This window comes from Paralichthys olivaceus, chromosome 23, assembly GCF_024713975.1.
Source record: "Paralichthys olivaceus isolate ysfri-2021 chromosome 23, ASM2471397v2, whole genome shotgun sequence".
Classification (NCBI taxonomy): domain Eukaryota; kingdom Metazoa; phylum Chordata; class Actinopteri; order Pleuronectiformes; family Paralichthyidae; genus Paralichthys; species Paralichthys olivaceus.
Window position 1 is genome coordinate 7467881 of NC_091115.1, and position 19408 is coordinate 7487288.

A 19408-nucleotide genomic window follows, 5' to 3' on the forward strand; every position below is an offset into this window, starting at 1 on the left:
AGCTGTCCTACAAAGCAGGAGGACAAGAGAGAAAAGAAGAGAAGAATAGTTGAAAATGAGATAATAGGTGTGACAAATGATTCACACAGCAAAATACACAAAAATCACATCATCTTTGAGCTTATAAACATTAATATATATATATATATATATATATATATATATATATATATATATATGCACACATGCCCTCTTATACAAACTCTTGGATAGTACACTCTGCTTTGTTCATCTAGCTGCCATGTTAGTCATGCAATTTTAACATAATTTGACTGCACAACAATCTCGAAAATGGCAGCCTTTCCTAAGGCTTCTCATACGTGGACTTATATTTAGCTATGTATTATACGTGTTCTAAAGAATGCTCTATACCATATACAAGTTTAGAAAAACTATAATTCAAACCCTGGAGGATGTTGGATGACATTCTGCTCACAGTAAGTGTCAACTTGTTTAGTATTAGTACTTTACACTTTACACCCGGAAGCTCCTTAAAAAGTCTGACTCTGCTGCCTCACAAAATAAGGTAATTAAAGATTCCATGATGAACAGTGAATTGTGAATGCACAAGTGGAAGCAACAATTTCAAGTGTAAGCACGGCCACTTTATTGATAATGACCAATCTGCCTCCCACCAGCCTCTCAACAATGAACAACAAAGACCCAGAAGTGAAAGTTAAGTGATATTCATATTTTGATGCAAATTCACTATAACGGAGTAGATGAGTCATTGCAAAAATAAAACAAACACTGGAGCTGCTGACTGGCTGCATTATGTGGGCCTGAGTGATTATCGTTCAAAATATAATGAATTTCTTTCCAATACTGAGCCGCAGCCTTTTGTCACAATCCACATCTCAGTTATCTTAAACCTTCTCCTGCTTTGTGGCTGCTATAGATTTAATGAGGAAGAACAATAAGGGATAAAGGTCCACTAACTGTATTTACCTCAGCACTGTACAGACTTAAAAAGCTGGTGCCATTGGGTTTAAAATGTCAGCGTATATCGCACATACACACACACTCAAACAGTCTGACATATGTTGCCGAGAAAGGAAACGGAAACATTTGTTTCTATGGGAACCTGGTCCTTTGATGATGCAGGCACAAGGCACATAACACACTAGCGAGCATGCACACATATAGATACAGTACACACACACACAACAGTGTTATGCATCAGTGTGACACGCCTTACAGACAGGCAGAATTTCCCTGCATGTTGTGGACATGTGAACCCTCATCTTGTATGTATGTGTGTATATGGGAGGGAGACGAAGAGGGAGAGAGAGCAGGCTTGTGTGTAGCTGCCATATCCCAGACCAGATTTCTAAATGTCAGTGAATGCCACACCAACATGACTGCTAGTTCAGTACACACACTGCAACAGAGCTTCACCTATTATTCAGTGAGCAATTGCGCTGAGGCCTCTGCACAGGGAGGGATATTGTGCTTGTTGTCTCAGGGCAACCAGGAAGCGTTCAAAATCAGCAGCGTTGCTGCAGGACAGTGCAGCGACAATTTAATACTGTATGAATTGAATTGCAAAGATATAATAATGTTGTGAGTCTAGTCAATTATTAACAAATTCTTCCTGCTGTTTATTATTTTTTGTACTGCAGAAATCTACTGGCAGGTTTTGCACTGGACTGAGTGATGGAGTCCTTTCAGGTGGAAGGAGCTGGCCTCAGTTTGCTTTACTCTTCCGGTGATGTCACAACAGGCTTTAATGGCTGGTCAAATATTAGTCTGGAATGATAAAGATGCACATACACACACACATGCACACACAGAGTACGCATGACACCTTGGTTTGCCTAGACATCCAGTGTGCACTTCCATTACCTTTGTTGCCATGGTTCTAATGTTTGCTGTATATGCTCTTTGCTGTGTGTGTGTTTGTGTGTGTGTGTGTGTGTGTGTGTGTGTGTGTGTGTGTGTGTGTGTGTGTGTGTATGTGTGTGTACAATACTGAGATGCCAGTGATGGGATCATAAAGCTCAGAATTTCCAATACAAATCCAATAAGCTGAACAAACCCGGCTGTGACCATTAAAGGAAAGACGCAAACATTTTGTGCCAGTGGTATCAGCGGTGTAATGTTTATGTATGCAGTTTCTCCGTGTTGATAAAAATCCAACAAATCTTAGTAGAGTACAACCTGAGACGAATCTTCTGAATTTAGCTTTATATGTTTCCCCGTTTCCTTTACACACATTCACACGTAATGCAAAGTGATGAAATGGGCATATTTGAAATCATATGCTTGTACTTTGCTTGCGGAGGAGTAGAATATTCAGGAGATTGAATTGCACATATAAAACACCTCTGCATGAGCAAAGCTGAGTAGGATGTAGTTGACATGATGGTTTCATATGAGAGATGGCAAAAGTTATGACTGAAAGAGGAGCTAAGAAAACGGAACAGACATAACGCAAGAGGATGAGGGCTGCCCATCACTCTACCATCTCTCTCCATAATGTGCATGTCTTGAGCCCTGTGTGTGTGTGTGGGATTGTGGGTTAATGCATGTATAAAATGAAAAACATGAGTGTAAAAAGAATTTCCCCTTGTGGGATCAATAAAGGAAGTTTACTTTACTTACTTACTAAAATGTAGCTACGGCTTCACTTGTCTGTGCTCATGTTTATATATGTAAAATGAAGAGCAGCCATGTAGAGGCTGCCGTTCTTCTCTGTGACAGTCTCCTGCCACACTTCTTGCCGGTGGAGAGTGCTGTGGCTGCCCACTGTCTCTGAGTGGTTTGGGTGGACTGAATGCAAATTGCCCCATGGGGTTTGAAAAATTAAATTGAAAACTTGACACTAACCTCTGCAGAGAAATCCCAAAAAAAGGAACCAGTGATTATCTCAGTGATTAACCATTAATTATTGCCCTTAATGCTGATTCATGGGCTATTAGTTAGCCTTTTCTAAGATGTATTTTTGTCATGTGCACTGTTAACACAACATTATGAGTTTGCTGTATTATGCTGAGCCATTAAGCTCAAGTCAACAGTACTTAGCATGAAAGCAAACTACGATGAAGATATTTCTGATTGAAATGGGACCATGAACCCTGAAGCCGCTCCCTGTGGAACGGGCGCACTGAGATCTTTGAGTCTCAGTGATGGACAGAGCTGTTACTCTCTCTTTTTCTCTGTGTGTGCTCTGTGGGAGCTGTAATGTGGGTCGATGTGAGGCAGAGGTGGATACTTTTAGCTTTGTAAAAATATCCTGCTCTATCTCTTTCTCTTTTCTCTCTCCCTCACTGTCTCTTTCCTTCACTTTTGGCACATCTGGCTTTGTGCAAATGATCCAAATTTCACCTCAACTTCACTTGACTCTTTCTGGCGATTATGTAATGTCAGCAAGTCTCGCCTTTAAGGAAACTTTATTTTTGTTTCATAAGGCTCATTTGACCTCATTTAGTAACATCAAACAAATCCACATGAACAGACACACACATAAACATATACAAACACAGCCTCAGAAGCACAGTGGTCTTGTATGCAGGTTTGCAGTAAACAGGGGGAATACGATTTTACTCGTATTTGTTCAGGAATCATGGGAAAAATGTCTGGGTAAGCAACACCTTAAAACTATTCATACACTGTTTTAAGTTTGCACTGGCAGACAAAAGTACAGTCACCATTACATTGCTCTTTTTGAAAATAGAAAGAGGAAGAAGAAAGAGGGAGAGGTCTGGAGGTTTGTGTGGAAATTTCCCTATCTTTATCACCAAAATGGGACTATTAAAAAGCAAGGGAGGATAGAGGGAAGAGGAAATGGTGTTGTAATGAATGTGGTGCCACAGCTGCCATCATTTAGAGTCTTTATCTTTCACTTTTATGAGAGGTGGAGGAGAGGAGGGAGGTGAAGAAGAGAAAGAGGAAGGGAGGGGCAGAGCCAGACAGCGAGAAATACACAAGATCTCACTTATTATGTTGTTATATTTGATTTATATGTATTATTGTGTTTGCAGGCATAAGGGTACCTCTAGTTTTGAATTGTAATTGTAATGTGTGTGGAATTCAAACTGGTTAATGCCACAAAACTCTGGAACTCTCTCTCTCCCATCATCCAATTCTCCCCTTTAATAAAAATGTTCAGAAGTAAATTGTGTTGTTAGTATTTTATGTTGTTATTGTTATTATTGCTATCAATGCTTTCAGTGATTTTTGTGATGTAAAAGCACTCTGGATCAACAATATCGGTCGAATGAAAACTGCTATACGTGTCCAAAAGAAGTGAAAACACATTGACATGATCAACAAAAACAACAGTCTAATGTAAAGTAATGGTACAATGACTCAAAAGTGGTTTTATGTTCCTGTAACACACCAACCACAATCCATTATCTTCTTCATGTGGCTGAATGTCCATTAACTCATCTGTATACTGCCATTAGCCTTTCCTAGATCACAGTATAATGTTAAAGATTCAATTTCAATTACATGAAAGCTCAGCAGCACTAACATAAATACAATGGAGCAGAAAACAAACTCTGAAGCAGTAACTCTAGAGTTGGAACGCACCCATGTCTGTGGCACAATTGGTAACTGGGGTATTCCTTGTTTCCTCTGGGAGCAGAAAACAGGGAAATGTAATTATAATTTCCAAATAATGACCCCCCCCCCCCCCAGCTTAAAGCTGACTTGGAACACGTACTGTAGAAAACCTGCACGAGATTTAAGGTTTCCCATCTGTGTAGAAGATTATAAATGTGTATAGGATAGTGGGTTGTATGAATCTTTCTGTTTATATATAATGAATATACATCCACACATTCACTGCAACTGTAAATTGAATACATTATTCATGCACATCTTCATCCTTCTCTGGACTTAAGAGTGGCAGAATTTCACAGTGTCAGTTCTGCGGTGCGCGCACACACACACACACACATACACACATAGTGTCACAGGAGCACAAGAAAGTGCAGCCCAACATTGTTTAGATAAGTGAATGTACAGATAGATGCTGATCGTTCCTCTCCATCTATAAATAGACACTCCTAGCAACCAGCAGAGTAGCACCCAAAGGAACAGTATGTTAACTTGATCCTCCACAGCAAAAAAGACTGGGAGATGGAAAAAAGCAACAGGAGAATCAAGAAGAAGAGACACCAGGCAATATTTGGAGCAATATATCTGTAATGGTATCTTCATAAGACACTAAACTCAGGTTATATAAAATTAATGAAATTTAAGATAGGGGGTCCAAAGTCAAAAGAAAAGGTAAAATGTAAACACACAAAAAGACAACCTTAAAAAGTATTTATTTAGGCAATAAGCTTAATCGACCGAAGCAATAAAAGACATTGGCAATACAAAGTGTTGTTTTATTGTTATACGACTGTGGATCAATCACGATTTAATGTGGCTTTCATATGACTGATCAAAAGAAGTACTCACCCATCTAATAGGCCTCATCAACTACATATCACACTCTCTCGGCTTTAGAAGTCACATGACTAGTTAATTGGAAATCACCTATACATTGACTGTAGGATAATTGCTACTATATACAGTCAGTACTGGGCTCAAACATGCACCATTATACTAAAGAACATGTCTAACAACTTAACAAAAAGGTGATAAGTACAATCAGGGGGATGAAAAAAAATGGAATTCAGTTCAATAAAATCTTCTATAGGTTAAGTACAGCAAGACAGGATGTGACAGGATGCTGTAACTGCCTTCACATGTGCTGATATCACATGCTTTGTACACTTAATCTCCAACCTGACCTCCTTATTAAAAGGTTTTGTGGTTCAAATTCACTCAGACACAACAGGTCAGGAAACACATAAATAGATTGTTTTAAGAAATTGAAGCAATAACTAAAACTGCCGTGTGTATAAAGAAGAAGAAACGGCAAAGAGAGAGTAGGCGTTTGTGTTGTGATGAGGTCCATTACCCTGTAAGAGGTGATTAATTGACTTAAAGGTGTTTGCTGCAGAGTCAGAAACTAATTCATCCAACACTGAGCACCCTGTGTCTCTCTCTCACACAGACACACACAAAGCTCATCAAACACAAATGAGTCAATAGAAACAATCATGAACTCAGGCAACCATAAATTTATGAATGAATGATGCACAAACATGGTTAATGCTGTACACATGTATGAACACAGCGATCAAATAACACGCGTGCGCACGCACACACACACACACACACACACACACGCACACACACACACACGCGCACACACACACACACACACACACACACACACACACACACACACACACACACACACACACACACACACACACACACACAGGATTCTCTCAGACATCAGCCTCTATGAATCCTATTTAGCGTAATTATTGCTTAGGGGGCTTGGCATCTAAAGTGTGTGTGTGTGTATGTGTGTCAGGGTGAGCATGTTCAAGCCTCTCCATCAAATATTGTCTAATTGGTTGTATTGATTACCTAATTGCTTGGTTATGACAACATTATTCTGTCAATCTGAAAGTATCCATACTGATCTGATTAGATGGTGGAACGAAGGGAGAGCAAGGAGAAAGTGATTAATGAGGAAAAAAAGAGCCAAGGTGAAACAAACAGAAGAGGAGAAAAGTGAAGAGTGAAAAGAAGTTTGTTACTCAAGCTTCATATACTTTGTTTCTCATTTTTAGAAAAGTATTGTTTCTGAAACAGAACTAGCCCATGTGCAGCATCTATTTCCTCCCTGAGTGAAGAGACTCTCGCACACTTTGGTTCCTACCCCATCTTTCCTCTGCAACCAAGGACAGATGAGGAGCATCACTACGGTTACCATATCCATGACAACCTCTCCCGCTGCTATTATTGGGCATGTCGTCAAGGAGACCGAGCGGCACATTATGGGATGCAGACAGAAATAGAAATCTTTTACTGGGAGCAATACAACAGATCTCTGGTATTACATAAGAGGGACTTGTGCAAATCTGGCGAGGGGGCGCTATATTGATTCTTTAAACTCAGGCTCGATCACACATGGGGTCACAGCTAATTCTAAAGAGCATCATCAAGATACTGATCTGCAGTCATGACGCAGGTATTTTGAGCTCATGAAAAGATGAAACTGTAGTTTATTTACAAATGGAAATAAAAACTGTGTGGGTGAGAATACAAAACCATGAGGGGGGCTGAGCAGAACATGGAACCCCATATGACTAAAAGAGAACAAATACTCGGCAGAAGGGGAAGGAGGGCGAGACACAAACGTGAATCAACACAGTGGGTCCAGGGTGAGCTGAATTAAAAGAGCTTTGATGTAGGGAATATTTAAAAGCCTTCTGCTGCTCCAATGCATATTATATTTAATGAGAATCAATGATTCATGTTTATATCTATATTTAACCTCACACTTTGCACTTAAATGCAACAATGACAATGTAAGTAATAACTATATTGTGTGAAAGTGTTTCTACTTATCTACAGGGTTTGTGCAGGTTTGTGTTTCCCAAATCTACACGGAGACTTATTTAGTCTGTTTAAGCAAAATAGTCACATCTCTGGATAAACCCATCACATAAATGACTAAAATGTGACTATAATGAAAATCACAATAGACACTCTGGTAAATTAGCCAATGGGAAGGAATATGGATGCTGGCAGTCTTAGGTTTAATTACTGTCGGGCAAGCACAATGATGGGACTGAAGAAGGTCAAGAGTGACACTGAATGTTTAATGCAAACACAATGTAAACACAATCTAAGATGCACTTCTGCCAGTATTGTTTTTAAATGTGATGAGCATTTGTTTTGAGACATATACTGTGTGTGTGCATTAATAGGGAAGTTTAAATATTTACAGTGAGAGGGGAAATAAGATGAGGCTGCTAAAGTACTTTAAGTGGACAATGAATGATATAATGCATTTAATAATGTAGGTTACAATCATCACAAAACCCATTATCTTAGGTCATCATTATTTTTATATGTTTGGCCTACATAGTACACAGGAAATACTTCATATTATGATGCATAATGCATGTCTTTTTGCACATGTGTTTAATTATATAGAAGTAAGCTTTGGCTGGGACAATACGCTTATCTCCCAATTCAATACTATGACAATATTTGGGTACTGTTTTGATATGTGATGTGATTCTAAAAGTACATTTTGGAGCTTGAAGCTTCTTGTCAACAGTGCAACATCAACAGTCAGCAGAAAGTCAAACGGTCAGTTGCATGAGGATGTTTTATTGTGATTAACAGTAGAATTGGCTTTAACACTCTAACATCGCTCTGATTCACTCCTCGATGTTAACAGGCTAACCGAGTCGCTGCTATAATAAATCAAATATAGATTAAAGAATAAGTGATTCAAATTAAAAAGAATAAAAGATTCCACTTAAAGTAACAACATATACTTTTCAGGATTTTTTATTGTGCATACTTGTTAATACTATAAAATTAGAGAAAATCTCTCCCATATACATGGAGAGATAGTTCAACCATATATTTAAGTCTCTGGTGCATCTGCATGCTGCTTCCTGTCTGTCAGAAGGTAACCTAATTGGCCACAGCTGCAGTGGTAGTGTGTAGGTTTGAGTGTGTTTGTGTGTGTGTGTGTGTGTGTGTGTGTGTGTGTGTGTGTGTGTGTGTGTGTGTGTGTGTGTGTGTGTGTGTGTGTGTGTGTGTCTGTGTGTGTGTGTGTGTGTGTCTTCAATGTTTTCACAAACAAGGCAGGGTGAGGTAACCAGGGTAAAATAATCCTACAAGAATATTAGAGCAGAAAATAGGTAGAATTACAAGCCATACGAGATGTGTGTGCATACATGTGCTTGTGTACATGCTTCATGCCGTATACTGTTTCCAAACAGCAAAACCAGTAGCATTAAAATTCTCTTCTTAGCATTGAGAGACAGTGAAGGACAGTACGACTTGTTGTAATCCAGACTAGACCATTATATGTTTTTAAAAGAGATGACTTATCTAACTTATATTACTCAAGAAAGGTTTTTTTTTATTACACATACTTTGTTACACATGGTACAGCCATATGTTGGATCTGGTACCAGTGAAAAGTAATGTAATTGCTGTATTTACTGTATGTCTTCTGCAGAATTATGGGAGAGAGTGGGTGAGGAACACAGATTGACAAGATGCAAAAAGGTGTCATCCCTCAGCCTTATTTACTAATTTACCACTGACTCATATAACAGCTCTGATATGATATCATTTAAAGAGAATTAATACAGTTAAACAAATGCAAACGTTTGTCTGCTCACAGATGTAAAATGAGCCAAGAGCAAATTTATGAGAAGCCAAGATTAAAAAAGACACACATTCATATTAAGTAACGTAAGTTCTCACTAAAACTAATTCAATTCTCTAAATCAGCAATTAGAGCATGAACATCTTGATATATACAATGAGCAATATGATACCCGCAGCATGAGCTCTGAAGAGTCAGTAGATCGTTCTTAGAAAGAGAGACAGTGACAGATGGCCTGTGAAGGATTAGTGTCTGCCTCACACTCATACACTGACATACATCTGCAGGCTGTCACACACACACACACACACACACACATATATATATATATATACAAACAGGTATATCCTACAGATATATGTATTCATATTGATTCCTATATACACAGCACCACACTGATTTACACAGTCCACACCCTGGTGAGCTGCCAGGTTGAGGTTATTACAGAAGAATTTTGGCAAAAAACAGTCGGTCTGTTTTGTCACAACAGATGTCTTTGTTTAGTCAAGTATTTTTGTTTTACTTTTTAACTTTAAATTAAATTAGACTACATTTAGTCTATTAGACTCGATGACATTCTGGCAACCGCAAAACAAGTCAAGTCAGTCCACAACAAGAACTCATGATTTCTCAATCACAACAGCTATTTTCTCCTATTTGCCCACAAGAAAATGTTGCCATAACTTTGATTAAATGAACTCACTCAGAATAACTGAAACCCTCCATTTTCTTCAGGGTCTACATCGTTCGTCAAGAACGTCATAATCCCCAACTCTGATGAATCTAAACAATCAATGGTAAGTCTTGACCTCTCAATCTTTTCACCCCACCTTTCTTGTCTTTCACCTTGAGTCATGGCCTCAAACTGCATCTCCCACTATTCCTCACACTGGAATCAGCTGGAAATGTGTAAATGACATGCTGATCTGGAACACTAATTACCAAATAACCACTTACACACCTAATAAGATGTCAGTCAAGATAATATGACAGCAAAGGAAACAGAGCAGCACATTTGGATTGGAAAATGAGCCAAGAAGTTGCTTAAACTAGCAACTGCTAAACCAAACGATGAGTCAGTACATTCAACTGTAAAGTAGTTAAAATACTGTAGATTACTTACCAGGTTGGAGTTGGTGGCGTTCGAGTCATCCTCAGGGAAGGGGATGTAGACAGCTAAGGCCACACAGTTGGCAAAAATGGTCATCAGGATGATGATCTCAAATGGTCTGAGAGGAGAGTGAAGGAATATGCACACCAGAACAGAGTAAAGTGTAATCTTGGGTTTGCATCCCAGGTTTGCTTCCTTTCTTTTAAGTAACATTAAGTAACAACATCATCATCATCATCACTCATGGTGGGAGTTTTTTTGAGGTGAGATTATTATTTGGTGTTCTCTCTGTGTGAGAGAACATGCAAACTCCACATAAAAAGGTACTGTATGTTCGAAGTGGGAACCTAATTGGTGTGAACAAAAAATAGGAGGCAAAGTATTATAGTTTATAACTATAGTATAGTAAATAGTATTTAGACAGCAGCACACAACGAGCACAACATGGAGCAAAGTGAGCGACTCTGAGTAACATGTTATTCTACCTCATTCAGCCTGTATTTTCCATCAGATAAAGCTAAGATAAAATCTTATGTGCTAGATTAAACAGTTTTAAGTTTTTCCAAGTTTGGTTTTCTTCGACTGAGATAAGACAGAAATGCCCAGACCTTGAGTCAACTAAAAATTGAAAAACATGATTAAAAAAAACTAACAGGCACATTCGACAGAGACCTCAGACTCAATAAAAATGGCTGACATTTTTATTAGAACTACGAAGCACAACATAACACAAACTCTGATCTAAGTCAAGAGAAAAAAGTCAAATACCCCTTAACAAAGAGCTATTTTTAAACAAGCTAATACATCCTTACATAAGAGAGGTGTACATATACACATGTAGCAGAGTGCACAAGCAGTGTACACAATGAGAGAGATCAAAGCTGTCGAGTTTGTCTTTCTGTTAACTATAAGACATATTGGATCACTTAGGGACCTCTTTGTGTGTGCGGGGGGTTAGAGACAGAGACAGCGCATGTCCTAATATGGGTGCAGCGAGGAGCAGGCTTGTCGCGTGGAAGACGGGATGTGGACAGAGAAAGAGTGAGAGCGAGATGGAATGAGAGGAGTGGAGAGAGACACAGAGGGTTTTTATTTGGAACGGTCCTTGAGAGGGGAGTGACCTCATTATTTTTGGCCTCAGAGAGAGAGAGAGGGAGCGATACAAAGTGAGAGAGAGGGAGGGAGGGAATGTGAAGGAGAGATAGAGGAGGTCTGGTTTTCATCAACACAATTAGTAACTGCCACTGCTGTCACCTCCCTCCACCTCCTTTTCCTCTCCTTCTGCTATCTTCTTCAATACCTTCCTTCCTTCCTTCCTTTACTCCTTATTTCATTTCCCACTCCCCTTGGCTGCATGTCACATAAGTCTAGACTCCAGGCCTTGCAGTAAAACATAAACAACAACGTACTGATGAGTTGCGCTGTCAGAACCTCAGATCCAGAAGACGGGCCATGAGCAAAAACACTTCATCACATTATGAACACAGGCTTTTCAAGACTGAAGCATTCTATCAAACATCCTTGGCCACCCTATCCAACTCAGGTGGAAAACCAATGGAGGATCATTCTCTAGTTGTAACACTATGATAACTTTAAATACTTGGATATGTGGGGTACATGTGCAAAAGGAGTTAGCAGCAGTCCTTGAGAGAGTGTCAGATTTTTAAAATCTAGATCCATGAATTAAAAAAGCTCCATCTATAAATATTTAAAATCCAGGATCTGCCCCCTGATCTGCACTAAAATTCAATGTGTTCTTCCCTGACCAATACCAAATCCTTTCACAACATTTCGTGGTAAACTGTCAATATAGTTTTTGTGTAATGCTGCTAAATAACAGACAAATGAAAAAAAGGAAAGATGAAAATTAAATGAGGTATTAAGAGCTAATGGCTGCTTACAACAGAAAAATCTAATTTATTCAGCTAGCTTGTCAAAAATGACAAAATAATCCGTACTTGCAATAAAATTATTAACACTAGGTGCTTTTATCAGTTTGACCCTGGTAACCTGAAGTAAATCAGAGAGATTTCAATATTAACATCTAAACAGCCTCCAGGTACCTCATAATCATTTACATTTAAAATCTCTGAAGTGTTTTGTTGTTAAAATCCTCTAGCCAATAAAATTCTATTAACCTTGTAGATTGGTTCAAATGGCCAAAGAATGACGGTTGCATGTTAAATAAGAAGTGGACTTAACTACTTTAAGGATCTTGTACTACCTATAATCACAGTAGCAACCCTGCTGTGTGTGGCCTTGCGTGAAACAGACCTACTAATAATTTAAAAGCGTCAACTTCTGGTTTACAAACTGCCCTGCAGAGGGAGAAAGGGCGAGAAGGAGGAACTAGATTATTTCGTTTTCTTACAGTGGGGCTAATTTGTTTATGTTTGGATTAAGGGTTGACCCTTGAACATCAACGGCCACAAGATCATTCAGCTCATTCAGCCACGGGACCAAAATGCTTCAAAGTTAATCACTCACCCTTGTACTGGGGCCTCATTAAAACACTCTAGACATGCGGGCACCCACAGAAAAACAGCTCTCTGACTCATTCTGGGTTCCTGACCCATAATTTAAGAAACCCTTGAGGTCTGCTTCCATCAACATGTTAATAAATCTCCTGTCTGCAATGCTGCTGAGTAAAACAGCACATGGAGGAAAATATGGGGAGGCTGAACAAAGAATCAAACCAAATATTAAACCTATTAATAACATCCATCAGAAATACTTGTTATAAAGGTTTAGCCTAACTATAATTGGGTGGTGATTCTGACATGTAAGAGCAAATAATAATAATATCTACTAATTCAATACATCTCTGTCAGTCTATCTTTAAAGGAAAACAAATCTTAGGAGCCATTCATCTTATCAGCTTCACACTTGACAAGTGCATTGTTCAGGGTCCAAGGAAGTGTAGTGCCAATCACAACAACAGCAATGATAACTGATTCTCCAGGTTTGGGTTCTGTGTACTGAGTGGAGCTTCACTGAACTTTGAATGAACAGTAAAACAGCCCTTTGTGTAGCAGAGGTTCTGCAGAGTTCTGCAGACGGTTCTCTACCCGTCATGGCTGCAGGTCACTTTAAAATATTTAAAACAAAGCTGCCTGAACACAGGCCAAACAAAACAGCCAGTTCTAGACAGGCAGGATTAGAATGGGCACTAAAATCAGTACACTTAACTCAGCAGGTTACACAGCTGTCATGATGGACTATTCAACAGGGTGCTACTGTCATATACATTCAGCTTTTGTCCATCTACCCAAACTGTGCACATATGCTTACATCCCCATGAACTCCAGGATGCTGTTTTCTGAGATTCTCTGCATTAAGCAATTGGCTCATGACACTCACAATAAAATAGATTATCTTTTATCTGCACAAAACCAAATAAGAAACATACAGATATACTGATGTCATGTATAATATATATCATATAGGCCAAAAGTGAGCTCTACCATCATGCTATTTTCAACAGTATTTATTTGTTTACCTGATTAGGTTGAAAATAAATTCAAATAGTGTAATCTCTCATGTGACCTGATACAATATATAAGCAGTTAGCCAGGAATCAGTGTGTGCATGTGTGTGTAAATGCACTCAATGACACCTTTTAAAAGTACCACTTACTGGGATTTCATATAGAGAACGTGGTATTTAGACGTACACCTGCACCTGCTCTGACCTTCCAAGTGTGCAGGTAATGCTTGAATGCTATAATTACACAGCATGTAAGAGGGCTGCTGTGTGAGTGTGCATCGGTGTGTGTGGGTGTGTTTCCATTGCTCTTATCATCTGCTTGTAAGTATGTGTGTTCTCTAATTTAAGTGTGTGTTTCATGTGTATGTCTGAGCTCAGACAGGCCCCATCGACCTGTTGAGAGCAGTAGCTGTTGTCTTGGTAACAGAAGAGGAAGATTTCGGATCTGCTATCTCTGGAGACAGAGGTACTCCCAAAATACAGGACACACACACACTCTCAGGCGGACACACACATTTGAAGCCTGTATAACTGCACAAACAGAATGAATGCATAGAGTTTACAAAGTCATACACACACCAACCTTCAAATAAATGCTTTGTTGACAGACCCAGACTACAGTTATGAAGGACATCCCAAAGTAGAATTATTGAATTGTTAAGCAGGCAGCGGGACTGACAGTTTGATGGGTGGACGACAAAATATATCGTAATTTCACTGCTGTTATGCTCATTTCATTTTTTTTCCTGTTAACTGTTTCCTCCTTTTCTTATCTCTCATTTTCCCTAAGAACCCATTTTAATGTCCCTCTTCTTTCCTCCGCTCATTTCATTCCCCTACCTTTCTCTCCCTCTCTAGATTCCATTCCACCCTTCAAAGCTGTTTAAATGAATAATTTCAGGAATTGTGGGTAATGATGTGAGAGCTCATCAGTCATTTTAGTGAGATTTTTCCAATGACCCTGAGGGTTTGTGCACGCTAATTTTCTTTAAGCTTTTTTAGCATCAGCACAACTGGACAGTGTAGACTGAGGACATTTGACTATCAATGATTATAAATACACAAGGTGACCAGCTCTGTACCCACTGCTATGGATAGAAACATCTAACATTACTGGGTGGTTCCCATGGGAAATTTAGAGTTGTTTTGAAAAAAGCATGTTGGTGTTAGAACAAGACATTTAATATTATTTGGAAATGTGCAGTTGAATTCTACTGCAGCTTATGTCATTTGATAATTACCTAATGCAGTCACACACATCGTCTCTGCCTTCTGCTTCTGTCCTCTCCTCCCTCATGATTACCCTACATCCTCCACCTGCACCTCCGCCCCTCCCATACTCATTATTTGTCCTCCCCCTGCTCTGTCATTTTTTGTTTACCATTCCCATTGTCCCCTCGATCCGCTCAGTCTCTCCATCGCTCCCTCCTCAGCTTCTCTGCTTCATCATCTCTCCTGCCCACATCCCTGCCCTTCTAATTTCCCCGACCCCTCCTCTTCCTCTCCTCCTCTCAGGATGATGTGTGAATATGCTCTTGGTGAGCTCATGTGGGCCCTGTCCTATTATAGATCACTTTGACTGTGACACTGACCATTTCTGTCCCTCTGCCTTTCTCCCTCTATCTCACCGTGAGGGAGAACCAAGTCATTATGTTTGGCAGCTTAAAAAGAGGGGAGAAAACTCCAGAGGAGAGGAAGGGTAGAGAGGAAGGGCATGGGAACAGCAGGAATAAAGGGATTTGGATGGACAGAGGGAGAGACTCTGAGGTGGAGGATGGTGGGAATGAAGGGGTGATAGGGGAACAGATGGACCTGGGGGAGAGAGGATGAATGCGGTTAGGAAAAGCGAGGGGAGAGAGATATGCTATAGGGGAGAGCTGTAAGGGAGGGATGAAAATTAGAATTTGTTTTAGACTCCTTTGAGAAAACAAAAAAAAAAGAATGTCAGATGAAGGAGAGAGTGGATAAAAAGAAAGGGAGGGTGGAGAAAGGATTAAAACAAGTGAGTGGAGATTCATCTTACATGAGACTCAGAAGAGAACAGAATTTTATAATAATTGATAATAATATCATCAAATTGCCATGATTACTCTCTACCTGCACCCAGGATCCATTCATCCATTCCCATCACATATGATAGAGATTTAAGCTTTTCTAAAGTTTATGTTTCTGCATAATGCGATGCAAGTTCCACACAAACGTTATTACAGTTTATGTAAGTGAGTTTGCAGAATGCATTTGCAGCAAGACGGGAGGAAAACATATTGTAATAACACTGCAGCAGTAAAGAATATTTTAATTGCGTATCTCCGATGATGTTTCTGTCTATTTACCCTACTCCCACAAGCACCAAAACTTTAGCAATTTAGATATTCTTTTTCCTGGATTGATAGTTTATTCTGAAGAGAGATATATTTTAAAGGGGACTGACTTCCTTCTGCCTGATTTGGATCAATCTTTCTACATGAGGGCACCCAGAGAAAGACAAGTAACTCACAAAACTACCAGCTTGAGACGATAGGTTCTGGACAGGTTTGCACCAAGCCATCCAACAGGGATGTCACTGATAAGCCTTTGAAAACCCCACAGTGGCTTCAAAATAAACCTATTGCATGTTTTTCTTCCTTGCAAACAGTGGAAAAACAAACCTTCACACGTTTAGTTAAAGGATACTTCCACTCTACGATGCTGATGCAGGCCCTGCGGATGGGGTTCTTGAGCGTGAGACAGAGTAGGGCCCGTGGCGGCCTTGTGGCTGTTGTCGTTGTCTGTTTCTTGGGCTTGGAGCTATAGTGTTGTCTCTTCCGTTGCGTGGAGCTAGCCGTGGAGATAGGCCCGCCGCCTCCCGACCCAAGCCCCGCTCCTCCACCTGACACAGCATTGCCCATCATCTTTGCCTGCCGTGCAGCATCGATGGCCGCCTGCCAGCTCAGGGCCGCCCCCGGCGTGGCGATGTGTTCCGGAGCCAGGCCCACCACGCCCACCCCGTGATTGACCCCGCCCCCTCCGCCACCGTGGTCACCATGGCTGCCACCGCCGCTGTGCTCATTTGTCAGGCCGGGGGGAGGAGGCCGAGGCAGGGGGGGAGGGGGAGAGTAGTCGGAGCCTGGAGAAGAGAGATCAGGAGGAGAAAAGAAGAAAAAAACGTTAACTGCCAGTTAGCTCTTGAATCACGTTCTGTAGAGAATAAGTGATTCACTTGTTGATTTGATGCAATGCACATGTTTCTACAGTGTTTCAGTTAATCTGGCTGTGGTTAACTTTAGATGCTTCTACAGAATTGCTGAGTTGTTGACACATCAGTTAGTGACCCCTGTATATTTTTCAGACACTGAACTCTCTCCCTGTAGAATCGATTGATGACTAATATACTCCCCATCTGTCAAGCAGAAACAACAGAGCTAACTGCACACTGTTTAGCTGCTCAGCATATTGCGTTGGTTATTCACTTTTTGTCAGAACACACAAAACATAACTCATCAGACGAAGAGCACTGGCTGGTGTAGTGAACATTCGCTGTGTTATAAAAGAAACATTTCATTTCATTTTGGTTCTGAGAGAAGACTCCGACAACAAATGCACGCAGTGGACTGACAGAAGAATGTGAGAAAAAAATGAGTGACAGAATTACAATAATCTCCTTGAGATTACATAGGGGTTGTAGAAATAAGTGAAAGTAAAAAGAAGTGAGAGCGGATTATCCATACTGTATGCTTAGCCAGATTAAAGACAGCTATAATAACCCCTCAGCCCCTCTTTGCCTCTGACATCTGAACAAGGATTCCACAAATGCTTTCACCTTGCACCAGATTACACACACTCCGAAACAACGTAGCCTGATACTTTCTGGTTTAAGACAAAGCGAATTGTATTAGTGGTTCTTTGTTTGAACAATTATTAAAATAAAATATATTCATGTAGCTGCACATGGAATTTAAAATCTGTCTGACAATGGTGAACATTTAAAAAGAAATCACGTTTGATCAAAGGTACATGCCAGTGTCATGGTTACAAATCCTATGAAGATTACTTTGGGTACAAGAACAAAGATAAGGAAACAGGGGATAGAGAGAGGAGACTGAGAGAGATAAACTTATCCTGTATGCGATCAGTACAAGTACAAGTATAAGTATAAGTATGATTACAGGACAGTTACAGAGTCACATTCAGCAACTACATAATATTTGTCTTACACCTGATCTCTGACCTCCCCTGTCTTTCATTAGATCTCATCTCGTGTTATTGCTATTAAAACCTTCCAAACTCACTGATTCATCACTACATTAAAATGTGTATTACTTAACAAGCTCCATATTAGCACATGTAATACAGCTGCAGTTTAAGATGCAAATGGTCTCAATGCTTGTTATTGAAATAAAAAGTAATAACGCATTACTCATAACAAGAGTAATTCACATGAAGGTATGTCATGATCTGGCTTGTTGTGGCCCACCTGTGCAGCTGCTGCAGGAGCCTGCTGCTGGCATCAGCAGCACCAAACTAATGGAGTCAGTATTTATAGTTAAGAATCTGAAACACTGAGTTTTTCATGTATGGGCTCTGGTGATTTGTTTTATTGATATTGCGGTTTGTTGGTTTTATCCCTTCCAATTTTTCTCTCTCATGTCAAGCCTCTTGCAATATTTGTTTGGATAACTATATGAATTCATTTTATTATTTTCATTATTGAAAAAAGTAGGAAAGTGCAATGGCCCAGAGGTAACGATAAAACAAACGCACGGAGTTGTGGCTGCAAACATTTAGGAGCGACATCGCTTCTACACAACGATGATGACGATGAAGTTGTATCAGATGCAGCAGTGCCTTATGGGAAATACCACTGTGCTTTGGATTTGAAGTGAATCTTTCATCTTGTTACTTGGCCGGAAGTACTTTCTCCTCATTTTTTCTCAACACTGTGGTTTTAGAGGTTTTCTGTGGCATTTAAACACATAAATGTCAACACGGATTTTACTTTTATCATATGTGCAAGCGTGAGAACACAAAATTAAATGTAAATATTTTCTCCTGTGAGACTTAATATCTGCCTCCTGTTCCTGCTGTTGCAAATCATCATCATCATCATCATCATCATCATCGCTCAGTATCTCTTACAAACACACACTTTCATAAACACACACATAATCACTCTCAGCATATTGTACCGCTGCTTGATCAGTTTATCTCACACTGCCTGGCCCTCTCACAGGGTGTACCCGACTGAGAGTGTGTGTTTGTATCTCTGTGTGTGCGTGTGTGTGCACGCTGCATGAGCGAGAGTGTGAGGATTAGAGGAGAGTAAAAGTTTAATAATATTGAACTCACTAATCTGTCTGTATGACCAAGCAACTCTGTGCGTCTGTTCTGTTTCATGTATATGCACGGTCTTGTTGTGTGAGTATGTGTGTGTGTGTGTGTGTGTGTGTGTGTGTGAGAGTGTGTGTGTGTCGTATGATAGACTGTGGTGACTGACTGTAATTCCATTAGCAGCTCTTTATACTGCTGGGGGAGAAGAAGAAAAAAAACAGCAGCCCGTGGAAATATGATTTTGATTGAAGGGGAGAAGGAGGAGAGGAAGGGATAGAGGAAGACAA

The 19408-nt window shown here is 39.9% G+C and overlaps 1 protein-coding gene across 27 annotated transcripts in view; it reads right to left on the reverse strand.

The window, feature by feature from the left end:
* cacna1c (calcium channel, voltage-dependent, L type, alpha 1C subunit) overlaps positions 1-19408 on the reverse strand; it is a 175689-nt gene that overhangs the window by 103192 nt on the left and 53089 nt on the right. For all 27 annotated transcript variants that reach the window (XM_069520337.1, XM_069520324.1, XM_069520333.1 and 24 more), the window contains exons 2-3: positions 16488-16920; positions 10341-10446 (exon numbers count right to left, since the gene is read on the reverse strand). In XM_069520337.1, the coding sequence (XP_069376438.1) occupies positions 10341-10446; positions 16488-16920 (539 nt within the window). The remainder of the gene's footprint in view (positions 1-10340; positions 10447-16487; positions 16921-19408) is intronic.